This window comes from Sorex fumeus, unplaced genomic scaffold, assembly GCF_029834395.1.
Source record: "Sorex fumeus unplaced genomic scaffold, SorFum_2.1 ptg000047l, whole genome shotgun sequence".
In the NCBI taxonomy this organism is placed as follows: Eukaryota; Metazoa; Chordata; class Mammalia; order Eulipotyphla; family Soricidae; genus Sorex; species Sorex fumeus.
In genome coordinates this window covers 31933837-31952762 of record NW_026606104.1, presented here as the reverse complement: position 1 = coordinate 31952762, position 18926 = coordinate 31933837, and the positions used below count along the sequence as shown (strand labels likewise).

The 18926-nt window shown below is 39.7% G+C and overlaps 1 protein-coding gene across 4 annotated transcripts in view; it reads right to left on the bottom strand.

Annotated features, from left to right (window-relative positions):
- PRDM2 (PR/SET domain 2) overlaps window positions 1–18926 on the bottom strand; it is a 128856-nt gene that overhangs the window by 33816 nt on the left and 76114 nt on the right. For 3 of the 4 annotated variants that reach the window (XM_056123776.1, XM_056123774.1, XM_056123777.1), the window contains 2 exons: window positions 14601–14711; window positions 5587–9955 (listed from right to left, as the gene is read on the bottom strand). In XM_056123776.1, coding sequence (XP_055979751.1) covers window positions 5587–9955; window positions 14601–14711 — 4480 coding nt within the window. Of the gene's footprint in view, window positions 1–660; window positions 2217–5586; window positions 9956–14600; window positions 14712–18926 lie in introns of those variants that run through there. The other variant, XM_056123775.1, reaches the window with a different exon arrangement.

Below are 18926 nucleotides of genomic sequence, written 5' to 3'. Positions count from 1 at the left end.
CAAATTGTGAGACTTGTTGTTACTGTGTTTGGCATATCGAATACGTCACGGGGAGCTTACCAGGCTTTGCCGTGCAGGCAAGATACTCTCGGTAGCTTGCCGGGCTTCCCGAGAGGGGCGGAGGAATCGAACTCGGTTCGGCCATATTGGCCGCTTGCAAGGCAAACGCCTTACCCACTGTGCTATCGCTCCAGCCCAGTTTTTAAAATAGGTAACTGAAAACTTTTAAAACATCAACCTCTTGCTGCCTCCACCCTGGGTATAGCTAACATATGGCAATCATGAGCCAAAAATGGGGATATCTAGTCAGGAGAGATTGAGCATTACTGCCTCTCCTTAATAAAAAAAAATAAGGCACCCATACAAATTAGCTGAGGATGCTAAGGACAGAACCTCCCACATAAAAAATTCTCTTACCAAAGTAAATTCAGTGACACTTCTCAGCACCTCCATCCACTATATCTACCATCTAGGTGGCATATAAGCAATTTGAAAAGACAAAATACTACTTTGATGCTAAGAAGAAACAATCTAAAAGAGCTCAACTGGATGGAAGGCCAACTTTACACAGTGAGCTTGAGTCACAATTGCCTCTGCAAGGTTATTCTTTATCTTTAACCCAATGATGTACAAAATGCAGTCCTCTCACAAGGGTTTGTAAAGGTTTTTTTTATTGGTTACAATTAATATAAAATGTATCAATCGAATTCCCCTAGTTATTAAGTGCCTGCTAGCAACAGCATTAAAAAAAATTATACATCTGACAAGCTCAAATTATTTATTTCATGCTGGAAGGGGGAAAATAACAAACACCATTGTTGCGTATCTGTAAATCACCTCTCTCTCAAGGCTACATTGGTTAAAATCAAAGGACAACCCCTTTTGCAGTCAAATTGTAAATTTTAATGTTTTCATTAGAAGTCTTTTATATCACTCTCCAACAAGAAACAATAAAATAACTAACAGCAAACTTCAATACAAGAACACTCTCCAGATTAACAACTCAAACAAAAATATAAGATGCAAATCACATACAATACAATTGAAGCGTCCAAAACAATTTAAATAATTTTAAATATTTTATTTTTAAACTGCTACAAATGCTTTATACAATATTTCAACATAAAGTCCCCATAACAGAAATGTAACAAAATGGGAATGATAGTGAAAGGGTTAAAGTGGCACAAATTCACCAAACAAGTATTAAACTACAAATTTTAAGAGGTAGATTACTTTTAAAGTTGAGAACAAAACAAAACAAAAAAAAAACACAAATAAAACCTAGCTGTTTTCCACCAGCTCAGTCATTAATTAGAAAGGCCTATAAATGCATGGAGAAATGGTAACTTTTATAATCAGAAGAGGTCACTTTGTCATTTCTACTTGTCATCATTTTTTAATCTCTATTAGAGACTTAAGTGTAAAACCTGATATGTAAATTCATTTATATTTATGTGTAGACATACATCTATACAGACTGTCATGTATTGGGGGCAATGATATTGCTACATAGTCTCTGATAATATAATTATTAATTAGTGCCAGATAATGATCTGAGAGGATAATGTCCATTTGGATATATAAACATGACACTGGAAGAGGTATTAAAAAAAAAAGTCTATATCCAATCTGGTTTCCTCTCCATTATGCTGGCAATCTGCTTGTGATATAAAAAACAACTAAATGCCTCCCCCACCCCCACCCCAATTCATTGAAAAGAAAGGCATCAAGAGCTGGTGTGTGACCAAAACATTTTAAAATGAGTGCATCAAAATTTGTCATCCCTGAAACCTACAACAAACTATCAGTAAAACAGAGAACTTGCTTTGCAAGGTTAAGTTCAAATCATTCCTTTCTCTGCTATGTGCCAAAAACAAAGGCCACACTCGGATCTGAGTTACCAGTCCCGTGATGACAAGCCAGTTCATCTGACCCGTCTTACAGCGCCCTCCTCTTTGGATCTCAATCACCTGGGAGCCCAGCTCGCCTGCTGGGCACCAACGAAGAAGCAGATGCCTGACTCTAACCAGGGCAACAAGAAGCCTGCCGGAAATCAGCTGTATGTTAGGATTTTGAGTCAGCTTCAACTTGTCTTGCAAGCTTGATAGATTTCGAATCCTTTGCCGTAGTGCTTATTCTAAGTTGAGCATGCAAGATCTGTACTTAGTCAATTAAGGTTTTTTGTTTGTTTGGGGGGCTTTTTCTACAGCAAGTTCCTAGAAAATAAGAAAACTGAAGATAAATGACAACATAACAGAACCTTGCATGAATTGACTATGTTAAAGAAAAGGTGAGCAGACCAAAGACATACGTTAAGATAGCAACAGAATGACTCTGAAAGTATGCAGAAATGTAAGTATCCCACTTAGAAGAGACACACTGGGAGGAACACAGGCAGGTCCAGTTGGAGTAGCAGGGGTGGCAGAGATGGACATATGGAAAATTAGCATCATTTTAATTCGTTCATGTTGATGGGAAAACAGTCTAAAATTTCCTGTTGCGTCTCCGTTTTTGACTGGCTGCAACAAGATCATGGTATTTTTAAAAAACAGAAAACTGACCTAAAAGGAGCACTATGAAAATGTAAAAACACCTTGAGATTTACAAAACCCCAAGCTGGGTAAGAGGGAGCAGTGAAAAGTATACTTCTTTGCCTCCCTTGCTCTACAACTCATGGACATGAGTCTTCAATAACAAATCTAAATTCCCACCAGAAAGCTATCTGTGGCTTGCATATGTCCTTTTTAAAAACAAAAAACAAACAAACAAACAAAAAAACCAACACCTTTCTGGCACACATTAGCTTCTGCTCAGGAAATGACCAGCTGACACATTCTTTTGAGGTTCAATGGAAACCTCTTACTACATTCACATGGCTGGTTGCAAACATATATATAATCCAAAAATTTTTGAATCCTAAAATGGCTTTCAAGTAAAATGTGTGAGGGTCAGAGACTCTTTAACAGTTTTTTATGATGAAATGAAATTCCTAGAATTTGTAATGGGCTAAGTAAAGCAAAATTCACTGTGAACGGAGTAAATACCTCCAGACACATGCCATGAGATCATCCCTGAATAAAACTCTATATGTAAAGTTATGCCAAAGAGGAAAGAGGAAAGAAGGCTCTAATTAAAACAGCTCTTTAACAGTGCAATACAACAAACACGCACCAAGGATGAGGTGGAGTTCCGTGGGCCAGACACTGATGAACCACTGTGTTGTATTTCCCTAGGGCTGAGGTTAGGTATCTAGTCTTAGGACAAACTCATTACACTGTACCAACACCACAGCATATTCTTAAATGCCTACTCTTGTGTTCAAATAAAATATAATCTTGTTGCACATTTGTTTAATCCTCAAAAAACTTCAGAACTTTATGGTCACTTGGAAGTGACCCCTGCCTATATATGAAGAATATTATATCCTTCAGATGTGGTCACAGCACAGCTCCAGTGGCTCACACAAAAGCAGAGCAGTTAACTACAGACAAGTGCTGCCACCATCCACCAGTTAGAACAATATCCAGGTTTTCTTGTCTCATTCTTCTGTGTTTCCTTTTAGGAAAAAAAATTGCATTTCACCAATGTAATCCTCTGTTAACCATCAGACAAAGCAAAATTAAGAAAAATTAATGGAGCCAAAAATAGTTTTATTAGGCACTTTGGTTCTTTGCAATCTTAAGGATTCTCAAAAAGATACGGGGAGAGTAAGAGGTTATGTAAAATTCCTAAATTTACAATTGCACAGTTTTAAATTTCATTTGTCATATCAGTATCACCCCTGAACTGTATAAATGAGATCCAGTATAAAGTGATTCTTTCAGATCTATGGGAGATGAAAGGAAATACACGTATCATCAATGTGTGATAGCATCGATCACCTAGGAGCTGTTTTCTAGTGCAGTCTGAAAAATAATGGTATATTCTTTTTCTTTAAGTCGTAAGTAACTTGAAAAGCAGTACAAGAATCCTGGACCTTCCAGAATATAGACTGAGTACAAGCAGTTTAACCTGCTATAGGCAAGGATCCTTGACAGTTGATAAGCAGGTGCTTATTTTTAACAGGGCTAAATGCCAAGACTGGAGCATATGCATATGCCATGGTCAAAGACAAGATGCTGAACAAAATCTATGGCAATTTATTCTTCAATATAAGTATAAAGTGACTTTGGAAAAAAAAATACAACAAAAAACACGATCCTTTATTCCTGTAGTAAATCACTCCAATAGGTCTTGGCTAATGATTCTTCGGTTCATCTTTCTATAACCCTGAGTTAAGGCACACCAGCACCAAAAACTCTAGCTTATCAACTACAGTGAAAAAAGCACATTTGAGTCCTCATGATCTCTCCCAAACAGCAGTCCTTTCACAGTTAACTGTCAATCTTTTTGTTTTCAACACCAAATAAATTCCAGACACAGACCAGAAAGCCCTGAGTAAGGCAGCTTACTCTGAAAGGACTTGACTCTAACATTTTGCAACAGAAATTGTTTGGCGGTCATGAATTTCACATGTGACTGGCCTGTAGGCATTATTCAGGGGGGGAAAAAAAAAGCAAAATTCCAAGGGTATATACCAATTCATGTTATTTAAGTAACTTAGAAAGTTTGAGAAATCTTTGTGAGACATGTAACTTTTGTCCTAAGTTGTTTTTTTACTCTATCACTAAGAACAGATCTTAATGTAGGGAGAACACAGAATAAAATAATAAAGTCATCTCAAATCTAAGATGAATTCTTACGTCACTGCAGGGGAAACAAAGGCACTGACAAATGAAGCTGATGTGCCCTGGTTACCACACGTGCCTGGCCTCACTGTAGGGTTCCAAGCACACCCTCTCCTACTCTTCTGTTCCTCTGGATGCTGGCTTATTTATTATCTTACGGCTGGAGAAAGGAGAGGGTAGGGGTATAATACATTTGAAAAGAAACAGTGTTTTGTTTTAACCAATGACGCAAGCTTTTTAAATTAAGCCACAATAAAACCATGAAAAATATAAGCAGTCTGTTGCTAAAACTATGCGTAAGTCAAAGAAATATAAAACAAGATTGCAACATATTTTAATAACTAATTAACCATCTATTTTTAGTTTTTTAATTCTTGAAACTTTTGCGATGCTGAAGACTGAGCCCAAGCCTCGTGGATACGAGGCATGAACTGAGCCACTTCCCCAGTCCTTAACGAGCCATCTTAAATGATCTATGGTCTGGAAATGAAACAAGTTGACACTGAATTACGCAAGATACAAAGGAAATTTCTCAGAATAATGTCTTTTAATACAGAAAGGGCACTTTTAAGAATTCTTCCATGCTTTCAAATTCATTTTACAATTCACCATTTAAAGAAATGGTGCCACTTTATGAGTCGTAAGGTCTGAAATAAAACTAAGTATTCATTCTCTACAATGCTAGTGCCCCTTTCTTCATGCCTACAACTTAAGCAACAGCTATTGCAGTTCAATGCTTATGTCAAAATTACACAGGAGAAAAGAAAAAAAGCCACTGGGTAAGGACAATTTTCTTTCAGCTCCCCCATTGCCCAGATCTTGAGCTCTTAACTCCTATGCCCTTGAAGAGAGCGCTTACCTGAAGTCCTTCAGCTCTTGCCTGCCACTGCCATCCTCCCTCCTGTTCTCACTTGAGTCGGTAGCAGCTGCCAGCTGTAAGCTTCGGGTGATTGGCCCCCCACTCCGCTCTCTAGATTTTACATTGAACCGGTCTGTTCTTTTCTTACTGGCCAAAGTGGATTTGCTTTGTAAGACAGCTTTGCTTTTCTGCACCCTCACGTGCAGACTCCGTGATGTCTTGCTTGAGAGCTGAGCAGAATGATTCTTAGCCACAGCTTTGGGTTTTTTCCCCTCAACGTGAGTTATTTTGGCCATTCTTATTGGGCTTGAGTTCCTTAGGGAGGAGCTTGGCTTTTTGGACTTAACCGAAGCTGCAAATTTAACATTTTGCTTGGACCTGAAGGATGAGGAAGGCAGTGGGACTTGTGTGGGGCCTGAGCTTCGGGCTCTGGTCTTGCCCAAAGGAGCCTGCATGCTCTGCATTTTAATTTCTGCATCTGCAGTCCTCCTGCGGTGGCTGTTGCTATTATTTTTGTCATTACTTGCAGATGAGGAGTGTCCACCTTTCTTGGATGAATGAGCAACTTTTTTTTTGGAAGGAGACAGAGGTTTTTGGGGACAGCTGAAGGCGGCATGTTTATTCAGACTGCCGATGTACGTGAACTCTCTATTGCAATAAGGGCAGATGTGCGAGGACGTCGAAGACGCATTTTTTAAGTCCGCCTTCTGCTTTGCAGATTTGTTTTTTTGAAGGATTGCCTTCTGTACAAGCTGATTTTTTTTCTTCAACGCATTTAATTTGAGCTTATTTGATGACATTTTGCTGAGCTCGACACTAAAGTTCAGTCTCTTGGGTTGCCCCATCCGCCGGAAGGCATTTTTCCCAGAGTTATCTAAAACCACCACACCATTTTTGGGTTGCACTGTTTGTTTCAATGGTACAGGGTTTTTCTTAGGGGTGTACCTCTTCTTATCACTAGCAGAAGCACACGCCAGGATGTGTTTGTGTAATTCTGGCATGTTGTCCACACCTTTTCCACACTTAGTGCAGCGAATGGCAGTAGTAAAAGTCTGTGGAATATTATGGGTAGTGAAATTTGTGGCGGTCACACCAATACCCATGGGGTTTCGGTGATGGTACTGAAATGGAGGTGGTTTAAAGCTTGGGTAATGTTGATTGAGACCCAAACGGACATCTGGATCTTTTGTCTTTATTCCAGAAGCCATTATTTTTATGGTTGTATAAAGCTCTTCGGAAGAATCATTTAAGTCCTCTTCTTCCTTAGATGCTTCTAAAGGATCTTCTGGCAAACTCTGCATATGCTCTACGTGGGCTTTGCTGGGATCTGTGAAGTTCTGGGGCCTCAGGGTGCCACTTTCAAACTCGTGATGTGTGCATACCTTGTCCGGATGGAGATCTCGTTGGTGCTGCTGCAAATTGCACAAAAATGCAAATTCTTTTTTACAAACTGAACACACAAATATATTCCCAACTCCGTGAAGCAAAAAGCGATGTTCTGACAGAGCAGTTTTTGCCTTAAAGAGCTGCACACAGAATTCACATTTGAAGGGCCATTCTTCAGCATGAACTGATAAATGTTTGGTTAGATCTTTAATGGAAAGAAAAGGTGATTCGCAGACGTTGCAGACAAAGTTTTTGTTGAACGTTTCCTGAACAATGTCTTGTTCAGCTGCAGGCTGAGGTTCTTCCCTGGGTTTCAGATCTTCATTCTCCAACTCTTCCTGTTTGAAAGATATCACGGGGAGAGAAGCTTCTAGATTATCCCCAGAGGAAACAACAGATGACACTGCTGAGAGAGGGGGTGGTGAAGGGGAAGAGGAAGAAGAAAATGAAGAAGAGGAAGAAGAGGATGATGAAGAAAGTGTGGGAGGCCCTGGTGAAGTAGCAGACAACAGTGGTTCCACAGAAGGAATGGGAGATGGCGAGGGAGACACTGTAGGGGAGAGAATTGGAAGTGGAGATTGTGCAGTGGCATTTGAAAGAGGTGAGGGGCACGGTTGAGGAGAGGCACTAGAAGAGGAAGCAGGTAGAGGTACAGTAGGGAGGAGAGGTGGAGGTGGTGTGGCAACAGTTAATACTGGAGGGCAGGGAGGTGGGGAGGAGGGATTTGTTGGGATCAAGAGAGGAGGCAGCTGCCCAGAAGAGAGGGAAGGTGTCTGCAAAGTAGTTGATGAAGGAGAAACATCGGGCGGGGATGGAACAGTAGGGGCAGGTAAAGTAGTGTCAACACCAACAGCAGACTCTGGTTGTGGATCTAATGATTTACAAGGACTCGGGCTCCTAGTCACATCCGGAGTATTTTCTACAGGTAAGTCAATGCCATTATATTCGTTGAGAAGAACCTTCTGCAGCATGCAGGTGGTTGGTTTCTTTTTCTTTACAGCACTGCAGGGTGGCTGAACCAAATGATTTTCTTTAAATTCCTTTCCTTCAGAATCGCTACAAGGTTTTTTATGCACACTGAGATCCAATACAGATTCCCATTGGACGGGAGTCTTGCCTGCACCCTCAGCCTTCTGTTTTACACCACTGGATAAATCCAGGGGCTGTTGGTTGCAGACATTGCTAAAAGTAGAACTGGCTGCCCACTCTTTAGACACTTTATATTCATCAAAGCATGGTGGGCTCACAGTTTCTCTCTCCTCTCTCCCAGACAAACTCCATGCCGGTGAACTGCTATGACTTTCTAACTTGGGTTTTTTGGAACTCAGAACTGCCTCAGTCCACACTGCTTTACCATCATTTTGCTTTCCAAAGTCCCGAAGGGCAGGACTATGCTGTGGAGAACTGGGAGGAGAGCTGGTACGTCGTTTAAACCTACTGGAGGTCACAGGCAGCATGGATGCAGGTGCTGACACACATACAGGACCTAACTTAGGCATTTCCGTTGCTGAAATTCCTGCAGGAGGAGTTAGCTTATCCTGGGTTTGAAGAAGCTGTTTGAGCTTTGACGACAGATACACACTTTTCTCTTTGTGGAAAGATACTGCCTCCGTTGTTGTTATGCTAAGAGGAAGACTTATGGAGCAAGAGGGTGTTACAGGATCAGACTCTGCTTCAGCTTTAATTTGGGGTAATACCGGAGGACTAGCAGTTCTCCTTTTTTTGGACTCATTGTTTGTGCTACTGGAAGGCTCTTTAGAAGGGTCGTCTGCTATAGGAACTTGTGTGGTCTTTATACCTGGAGTAATTTCCACAGTCACTGGGGTAAGTAGGCAATTGATACCATAAAGGTCTGCGGAGTTGGATTCCATCTCAATCACATCACAGTTACTAGTGCTGCTGCTAGTCTGAATTTTACCATCAATATAGTAATTTAAGTTTTCAGAGATATTGCTAGAAATATCCATGATATACACATCATCTGCCTCCCCTTCCTCCTCTGGTTCTGTGCTCGGTACATAGACATTTTGGGAAGGCTGGGCCTGTTCCACAGGAGGCTGTGGCTCTTCCAGGAGGCCTCCTTTTCGTCTTACGCCTTTGGGAATCAGGTGACGCTCATGAACTCGACGCTGATGCCGTCTCATATTAGTATGAGTCCCAAACACCTTTTTACAGTATTTGCATGGATGAAGCTCTTTAACTTCTCCATTCTCTTCTACAACAGAAGAATTTACTGTGTCTTGGGATGCTTTCTCTGAATTCAAGATCAGACAGTCTTGCCCAAGATTAGGATTTGAATCACTTTTTGGAGTACCACTGTCTCCAGATACTTTGCCATCAGCTGGGTCTTCTGATGACTGTAGTGTTAGGCTGGGCTTTCGCTTTAGGCCTGCTTCATGACGACGCTCATGCCTCCTCCGGTTAATTTGTGTGCCAAATGCTTTCCCACAGTACTTGCATTTAAAAGCATGATTGACGGTAGATATATGGATATGCATGTGGCGTTCTAGTCCCTGTTTGGTTGTAAATTTTCTTTCACAATGTTGACATGGAAACATAAATGTTTCAAATACATCACCATTAGCCTCTTCTTTAGTTTTGGGAATTTTGATAGCTGGTGGTACTTCTGAAGAGTCTTCAAGAGTTTCGTTTGAAATAATTTTTGGTTCTTCTAGTAGGTCTTCTAGTTTCTCATCGCACCGTATTTCTGGCTCTTTCACAGAACTGTCATTTGGTGTATCTGCTTCTTCTTCCCCCTCTTCTTCCAATTCATCTTCTTCCTCCTCCTCTTCCTCTTCTTCTTCCTCCAAATCATTCACCTCAGAGTTTGTGGCTTCAAGCTTCTCGTCTGGTTCTGTCTGTGGTTCACTGGCTGGGGGAGGGATTACTGGCTCTGGAAGCACATCCTGATTAACCACCTCCTGAGGAACTGCTATTTGCCCAGCTGCTGAAGCTGCAGGCTTTTCCTCCTCCTCTTTTGGACCTGGAAAGTATAGAAGCAGAGCAACACTAGTCACTACAAGTACATGATCAATTATCTAGGTTATTTCTTCTTAACATAAAGAAGTGTGGGGGAGATAATGGTTGATAATAAATAACTTTCTCATTTATAATTGTATTGGGTATGTATTGGCTTCAGTCATTCAACAAGTATTTACAAAATGGCTATGTAGCAGCATACTGGACAGTGAGGAAACACATGGAGATGTCCACATGGCACTTTCCTTCTTTTCAAAGTTGACTCACACACATGTATAATAAAATACATTTTGTTTATAGACACCAGAGCACTTAAAATTGTGTCTTAACGTTCATAAGCTCAATTTCAAAAGACTAACTGCAAATTCTAATTTCTCATGCCTCCAAAGTGATTCTCTTCCTCCTTCATAAAATTACATAATGAGAAGCTAGAACAGTTCCAGAATCATGTTATCAGAACTTTTCAAGTTAAGAAAGAAAAAAGAAAAAGAAACGTTGGAGAGCCAATATTTAAGCTTGATCAAGTTATGAAGAACTCAAAAGTACAGAAATCTGGTTACCTCTGCACAGGAGAAACGCAGTGGAGCCTAATCTTAGAGAGATAGCAGACAAGTGGTAAGAAGAGTCACTAGTGAGTTGAGAGCAGAATAGAAGCCGAAAGAAATTCAAGTATCTATGAGGGAAGTGGACTGGGCGGGGGAAACAGCAGGTGCATACACTCTCAATCAAGATCATGCTATCTGTGTTTAAGGAATACAGGAAGTTGGAGTAGGGTGGAAAGGGGACTGCAGGAGGGAGGAGAGCAGGAATAATTCAAGAGTAAACCACAAGCCAGCTTACATAAGACCTTGTCGACTGTTTGTCTTTACTGAATGAAACAGGGAGCTGCTCATAAAGTTCTAACAGAGAAACAGGACATAAATCATTGAAATTAAAGAATAATTTCAGCTGCTGTAAGGAAGACAGAAAATTCTAGATAGAAATGGACAGAAACTGAGAGGCAAGAGAGCAGCCTACTGTACCCTTTGAACTTGGTGGGGAAATGGGGGCAGGGGGTGTTCTGGAAGAGAAACAAAGCTGACAAGATGCAAGAACTATTGTTGTCAAGAATTCCATGACAAAAATAATCCTGTCTACCAAATTAGAGAACCAAGGGAAATGTGTATGTATAGTGCATGGTGCAGGTGCATTTGTGCATTTAATTAAGGACTTTGTTAAGGACAGACATCACGAGCTTACTTTGAATCTGAAGTTGAGGTAGTTAACAGCTATTCAAACGTGTGTGTGTGTGTGTGTGTGTGTGTGTGTGTGTGAGAGAGAGAGAGAGAGAGAGAGAGAGAGAGAGAGAGAAAGAGAGAGGGGGGATCTGACTTGACAGAGGCTTAGTTAAGAAATGTTTATGAAAAAAAAAAAAGACAAAAAATACCTGAAATTAGATTGAAAATGGCACTTGGAATCTAAGACTGACCAAGGTTACCTGGAGAATGAATCCAAAGGGAGAGAACAGATGAAGCCAGTGCTGAGAGGGAAAATGACAACAGAGCAGAGCCAACAGAGTGGCAGCCCTCAGATTAAGCAAAGCAAAATGTCAGCTATGTTCAAAATTGCTGGTGGGTAGACAAGATGAGGAATGGTATATAAACTCAGTTAACCAAGGTGGAGGTCTAGATAGTAAAAGAACAAACATGCCTTACGTTGTTCATAAGAGAATGGGAGGAGGAAGACATAGGGACCATGAACAACTCTTTCAAGCTCTGCTATAAAAGAAAGTAGAGAAAGAGGCTGGAAAGCAGGATGTCTAAGGTAGGAGCTGTGACAGAACTTTTATTTAATGCTGTTGTCTCTATAGTTTCTGATGAGTGAGGGTCCTTTTACTGTAGACACTAGGAGTCAGGAAAGGCTCACAGACGAGGCAGAGCTACTCTGACTTGGTGCTATTAACTGGCTCTACTCACTAAAAAATATTTATTACCTGCCAGGACTAAGTAAAGAGGACTTCAAGATCCTTAACCTCACAGAGCTTCACTAACAGACACAACATAAAATTAAAGGCAACAATACTATAATAATTTAGCAGCTATGTTTGTGGAAGTAAATCTTGCCAGGAAACACGTAAGAGGAAGATCTAATAAAACCTGGTTTTATCAGGCAAGACTGAAAACAAAAAAAGCCAAGAAAATCAAACCATGAAGCACATTATAGCTTGGACTTAGCTGAAGCAACTAGAATTAAGGTATTCTAAAATGAAGGACCACATGGACATTTGGTATGAAGTGCACAAAAGGGGAACATTAAAGGAGAAGACTGATACTGAAGCAGGGCACATGCTGGCTGTCTACACTGAGACAGACATGGAAAGAAAGAGGAAGAAGAGGCAAGAGAAAATGGCCAGGGCGATAGAGAAAGGTCTGTTAGTTGACTAGGTGGCTGGTAATAGGGTATGGCTAAGCAAGATCACTCTCCAAGTTCTCCAAAAATAGGGTATTACTTCAAGTTCACGTGTTCACTCTTAGCCCTCCTGCAACTATTGGCTTTACTTTTTATCTATTTGCTACCTTTATTAGAAATGAGGTTTTTCTGTCTGTAACTGAAACTAGCCCTATCCTACCCCATACAAATTTTACAAATTTCATCAGGTTTCTACAAACCGGGAAAACAATCAGTGATGATAATATTGTATTTCAAATATATTTTCAATAAAGACCCAGCATGTTGTTATTTAGAGAGAAAGATAGAGAGAGAGAGAGAGAGAGAGAGAGAGAGAGAGAGAGAGAGAGAGAAGCAGAGAGTATAAAACAGAAGAAGAGGTCTCTAATGTTCTTCTCTATAAGATTCATATTAGAACAAAATATGTGACTACCATTAATGGGCACTGCCATTAACAGACACACTCTTTTTTTGTGGGGTGGAGAGTACAAAGACAGGGCACTAGCCAAGCATGTGGCTGCAGCACTGCTTTGAATCCCAGCACCACATACAGTCAGGAGTGGTACCTGAATACCACCAGGTATGGTCCCCAAAACGACACAAATTTTTGTGACTGGTAAACAATTCCAGATATAAAACTGTTCCAAAATGGCTTTCATTTCAAGCCAGTGGTCCCCCTGATTAGGTATCTCACTTGCTTCTCCCTCTGTTTTTCTCCTTGCCACTTCAGCTCTGGAGAAACACGCTCTCTCTTGAACACATTTCCCCTCTTTGTCTTCTCTCATATCTTTCTAAACACGTTTCAATAAAAACTATCTTAAAAAGGGAAAACACATTTTGTAAAGTAATTTCAACCAAAACATGTACCATACTTAACTAACTAGTAAGGTCCACATAAAAATGTTATCAATCTAGTACTTGATGAGTTTTCAACTTAATAGGAGGTTTAAAGCTGCAAGGAGGAGCTTGTAGCTGGTTTTTTTGCTTGCAGCAAAAGAACAGGCTTGTTTGCTCAGCTTATCAAACCTCTTATTTAGGAAAATACAGAACACCCAGGAGATGCTGACAAGGCCATTACACAAAACCAATAGCACTTGGAAAAACTGTCCCATCTAATACAGAAAAATATTTGGTATCATAGCCCCACCTCCCACCCCAAAACTTGATGTTTTATGGGGGGAGAGGGGGGAACCTGCTGAATAACTGACAGGAAAGGCTGTGGATTTTGTCACTAAAGTGAGGTTTTTAAGCATTCCTGTTGCTTTTCAAATGTCTTCAGAAAATCAGCAGACAGAATTTATGCTTTAAAAGGTTCAGGGAAATACATTCCTCTATTTCCTCATAAAATGCCACAGAAATCTGTAATACTATCAGCACAAACAGTGCTATTAAATTGACTTAAAAGACATCTAAAGTAAAAAATTTTTTCCTTAACAATTTGTTGCCCTGGATCACCAGTCTTTATTTTGAAATCTGTGTACTTGGGTGACCATGCTCATGAGCAAGCTTTAGTCTCTATGTAAACTTGTCACACTAACAAATTAAGACACACCTCTTTTATTTCTAAGAGCTGAAGTATCATCAGGGTGTCTCAGCGACAATGAGAATGGAGCAGTTTGCCTTCCTAATTGATATTAAATACATTTCTCTGTGAATTCTTCTAGGAAGGGCCTAGCCTATGAATCATCGAAAGGGACAATAAAGAAGAAAATTTTGTGGGAAACAGGGAAATCAGGAACTAAAATTTAAACAATGAAAACAATCAGAAACGTCTTTCATCAGATGGCTATATAAAATCAAAGGAAGGAAATTTCTAATAAAATTTTCATGTGCAAAAATACACATCCCACGCCTATGTCCAGAAGTGATACCCAAAGTTCAGTGATAAACTTACAGTACAGCACTCCGGAAACCTTATTATAGCCTAGCAGACTGTGGTGGTTTTGTACTTGATAAATTATTTATAAACGCAATTACAGTGTGCGTAACTTTGTTTTGACTAGGAAGTAATCTCATTTTATACACAGAAGATCTCTGATATTTTTTCACGGGGAGATCGAATATGGAAGGCCCTGTGACTATTAAATTTAGACAGCCTTTTGCATTTATATATTGAACCATTTACAGTTCTTGTATGATTCTCTTTTAGGCAATCCAAGGAGACACAAAGTTAGATTGCTGCTGCACACCCAACTCACACAAGTCCAACCTTTCAAGCTCACCTTCTGCAGAATCTCTCATATTCGCAGAGGTAGAATATGGCTCACTTGCCTTCAGCTCTATGTCTTCCGTTTTGTTTACTTTGTTTTTGTTTTCCTGGGATTTTCTCTTCCCTGAAACAAAGATACATTTATTTATCTAGTCATTCATTTGCTAATTTATTCACTCACTTGCTTATTGTGATACCACATTCTTGAAGGAAATAATTACTAGTCCAAAACAACCCCCCACAATTGTAGGTAATAATCACTTCAGATTCCTGAAAAAAAAAAAAAGAATGATAAATACAGATACTTTTTGTGAGTAAAACCACCCCCCCCCCAAATATTTCAATAGATCTTGGGCACTGGATCCTCTTCATACTTGTAATAGCTATCAAACTGTCACTGTCACTCTCCTCCCATTGTTCAGTGATTTGCTCGAGCGGGCCCAGTAACATTGTGAGACTTGTTACTGTGTTTAGCATATTGAAATTGAATACGTCACGGGTAGCTTGCCGGGCTTTGCCATACGGGCAAGATAGTCTTGGAAGCTCGCCAGGCTCTCTGAGAGGAATAGAGGAATTGAACTTGGATCGGCCATGTCGGCCTCGTGCAAGGCAACCACCCTATCCGCTGTGCTATTGCTCCAGCCCAAACATTATTCTCTAGAAAAGCTAGTAATATTAAAGTAGAATCAAAATATTAGAACCAAGTTTCAATACCACATAATAGTGGCACAAGTGTGGTTATCTGTACGCACATGAGGAAAAAAAAATCAGTATAATATAAGGCACTCATTTATGATTATTGGAGATTAGAGAGATAGTGAAGGGATAAGGCACTTGTTTTGCACACGGTCGACCTGGATTCAATCCCCAGCACCTCAGATGGTCCTCTGAGCCAACCAGGATTGATCCCCGAACATAGAGTCAGCACTAAACCATGCAAACTGCTGGGTATGGCCTAAAAACCAAAAGAGGGGCACTGTAGCATTGTCCTCCCGTTGTTCATCAATTTGCTCAAGTGGGCACCAGTAATGTCTCACAACAAATTGTGAGACTTGTTACTGTTTTTGGCATATCAAATGTACGATTATCGACTATCCAGAATTGTCAAAGTACAACAACAAAGAGCTTCAGGTGAACTGTAAGAAATACAAATGTACCATGTCAAACAGTTAGTGCAGAGTAATTATGAATAATTCACTACCAGCAGATGTGGTATTCAAGGCCTGGAAGGATTGCTTTAGGTCCAGTATAATGCAGTATTCCATTAACAATTCAAAGGATGGAATTCAGGATAACTCAGGCATTCCGAGTGATAACCACTGTTCAGAAGATTAAAATGTAACACATACCTGACCAAATGGAACAAGTCACAGATGTCACCAAAATATTCCATTCCTTATGGACTTATTAATACTAAAGGTTAAAAAGCTCCGTCTCTTTGAGATTTAACCAGAACTTGCGAGCATTCCTTTACATTTTTAAAATGCAAAATTTCTTATTCCCAGTTTTCGAGTTCAGAATAGTTCCTGCTCATCTTCCCAAAACAATGTCTTATTTTTCTGAAATGCTCTTCCAACCCAACTCCCAGTATCTCCAGGAGCTAATCTGCTTTTTTCCCCTCCACAACAGGAACTACATTGCAGAAGAGCATTAACTGAAACATAAACATGAAGATGAAATGAAGCTAGATGCACAAAATATCTTTTTTAAAGGCATAACAAGGCCAAAGAGAATAGTACAATTAGCAGGGCACTTGCTTTCCATGTGTCTCACCCGGGTTTGATCCTCAGCACCCCACTTGGTTCCCCAGACCACCAGGAGTGTGGCCCAAAAACAAAACAACAACAAAAGATCATAATAATTAGAAATAGAAACATCACTGGAAAAAAGTATAAAATATTTAAACTATTTATCATCATTAAGGAGCAAATCTCAAAATGCCACTTTAAATCCCTATTTCTTCAGCATGTGAGAAAAACACAGTTCTTTTCAACTATTTAGAACTTCCCTCAGTTATCTGCTTCTGAAGGCAGTTATAATGGAACTTAAAAGACAAGCAGGCACTTACTGAAACCATACTTTGGTGGGAAAAGAGCATGGATATGGATTATTCACACATCCAGGTGGAAAGCCAATAAACCATCCTCTAGGGAGCAAGAATATAAATATACCATTTGACACATACAGAAGAAATCTCTTAATTCCTTCTACCTTTGTCAATTTAACAGCTATAGCTAAATTCTGAGGATGACAAAGGCACTGGAGTAATCCAGTTGTGCATTCCTGATTCTATCTCCCACCCTGGCTCCCACCGCCAGTGCTTGTGCTCTATCTGGGGGGGTCACACCCGGGCAGTTTTCAGGGCTTATTTCTGGCTCTGTGCTCAGATATCATTACTAGTGGGGCTTGGAAGAACCATATGTGGTGTCCGGGGTTGAACCTGAGTGGGCTGCATGCCAGACAAGGGCCCTATCTGCTGTACTACTAGACCTTTAGACCCATCAACCATTTTTCTTATTATCATATCCTTTTATCATATATGCTTGTACCTATGTGCATTGGCCAGTCTTTATCTTAGCTACTAACACAATTGCTCTAGTGCTGCAGGTTGATGTCTGCCAAAATTCAGGGAAAGGATTTCTGGTGTTCCTTCAGAAACTTAACTCAAAAATTATACCCAGTAAAATACTTTCCTGAATCAAGACCACAAAATTGACATAAAACACCAGTAGCACCCAAAATGACCGAAAAATGAAACTTTCTTATTATTAATTTCTAATTGGTACAGGTTATTAAATAAATGTATAGGGTAAACCTACATTTTTCTTATATAAACGTCATGCACATTTTTACAGTCACGTTCTAAATTAACAGAAGTCAATTTCTTACAATACAATCCCTGTATAAGTAACCCAAATATTTTCTATAACCCAAGTATTTTTTTCTTTAAATGGTTATTTGAAAATAATTTTAATTTAAACACCATGATTTACAAGGTTACTTATAACAGGCATTCAATGTTCCAACATTAATCTCATCACATGTGAGATTCCCTCCACCTATGCCTCTAGTTTCCCACCCACCACCCAAGCCTCTCCCCTTAGCAGGCACAAATTTAATTCATATTGCTTGTTACAGCAAAATGGTAAGTGGAATTATCAGAAAATAGATCAATAAAAATCGATTTGTGGTAATTATTGTATTGCACAATGGTGTCACTGAAGTAATTGTCTAAGGATTTGCTGAGCGGATTGATGCTGATTGAGCCTTTTATGTTACTGTTTTTGCTCACTGAGCTTGGTGTTCTCCTATGCAACTTTCCCATCAAATCTGCTGTGCTCCTACTAGGCTATTACTACTGTGAAATATGGAGATGTCGGGTGGCTACATACACTGCTGCAGGCTCCAGAAGCTGTGGAGCTGCACCATTCATATGTCAGAGGAGTTTGGCTATATAGGCTGCAGGCCTCTGGAAGGGAGGGGCATCTGCCCACCCCCATTATGAGAAGGCCTCAGATTACAGCCCAAAGGTCTATCTACCTGGAATGATTTGGCAGCTGGTGACTTTCACCCTCAAGTATTATTAAAGCATCATTTGAAGCTAGTTAGCAAATCATACAAAATGAAAAAATTTAGCTAGTGAACTGGCCTATATACTAATAGAATAAATAAAATCTCTAGATGTATAACAATAAAAGATAATTTTAATAATATCATTAATGTGCAGTCAAAAGGAATCACATGAATTTCTAGGAGCTGGTATGGCAGTTATGACATATGACTTGCATGCACTATCATAGCTTTAATTCCTGGCACTACATGATTCCTTGAGAGCTGCCCCAGAGGAGGGGCCCCCAGCACAACTGGGACAGCACAGGTATCCCTAGCACCACACGGCTCTTGTACTGGACAACTAGCCCAGCAGGACAAGAAAGCCAACCTTCTCCCACTCTCACTTCTTTAAAGATATCTAAATGTGACGTGCTATTTTAAAATATTTTACAAATATTGTGGCGTATATATTATATAAATACACATATATAGTATGTAAATACACATATAAAGATATCTAAATGTGATGTGCTATTTTAAAATATTTTATACCTCACAATAAATATTGTGGGGTATAAATATATCATATAAATAAACATATAAAGTGATAAATATTGGGACACCTAGCTGATACTTAATATTAATGTTTATCTTTGACCTCTGCAAACTTAATCAGAAGGCGGGTATTTCCTCAACCCTCTAGTCCCAGCCTCAGGAACCCTCTTTAAAAAACATCATCAGGAAATCTTAATTTCCAAGAAGTTACCAGAGTTGGGACATTTATATC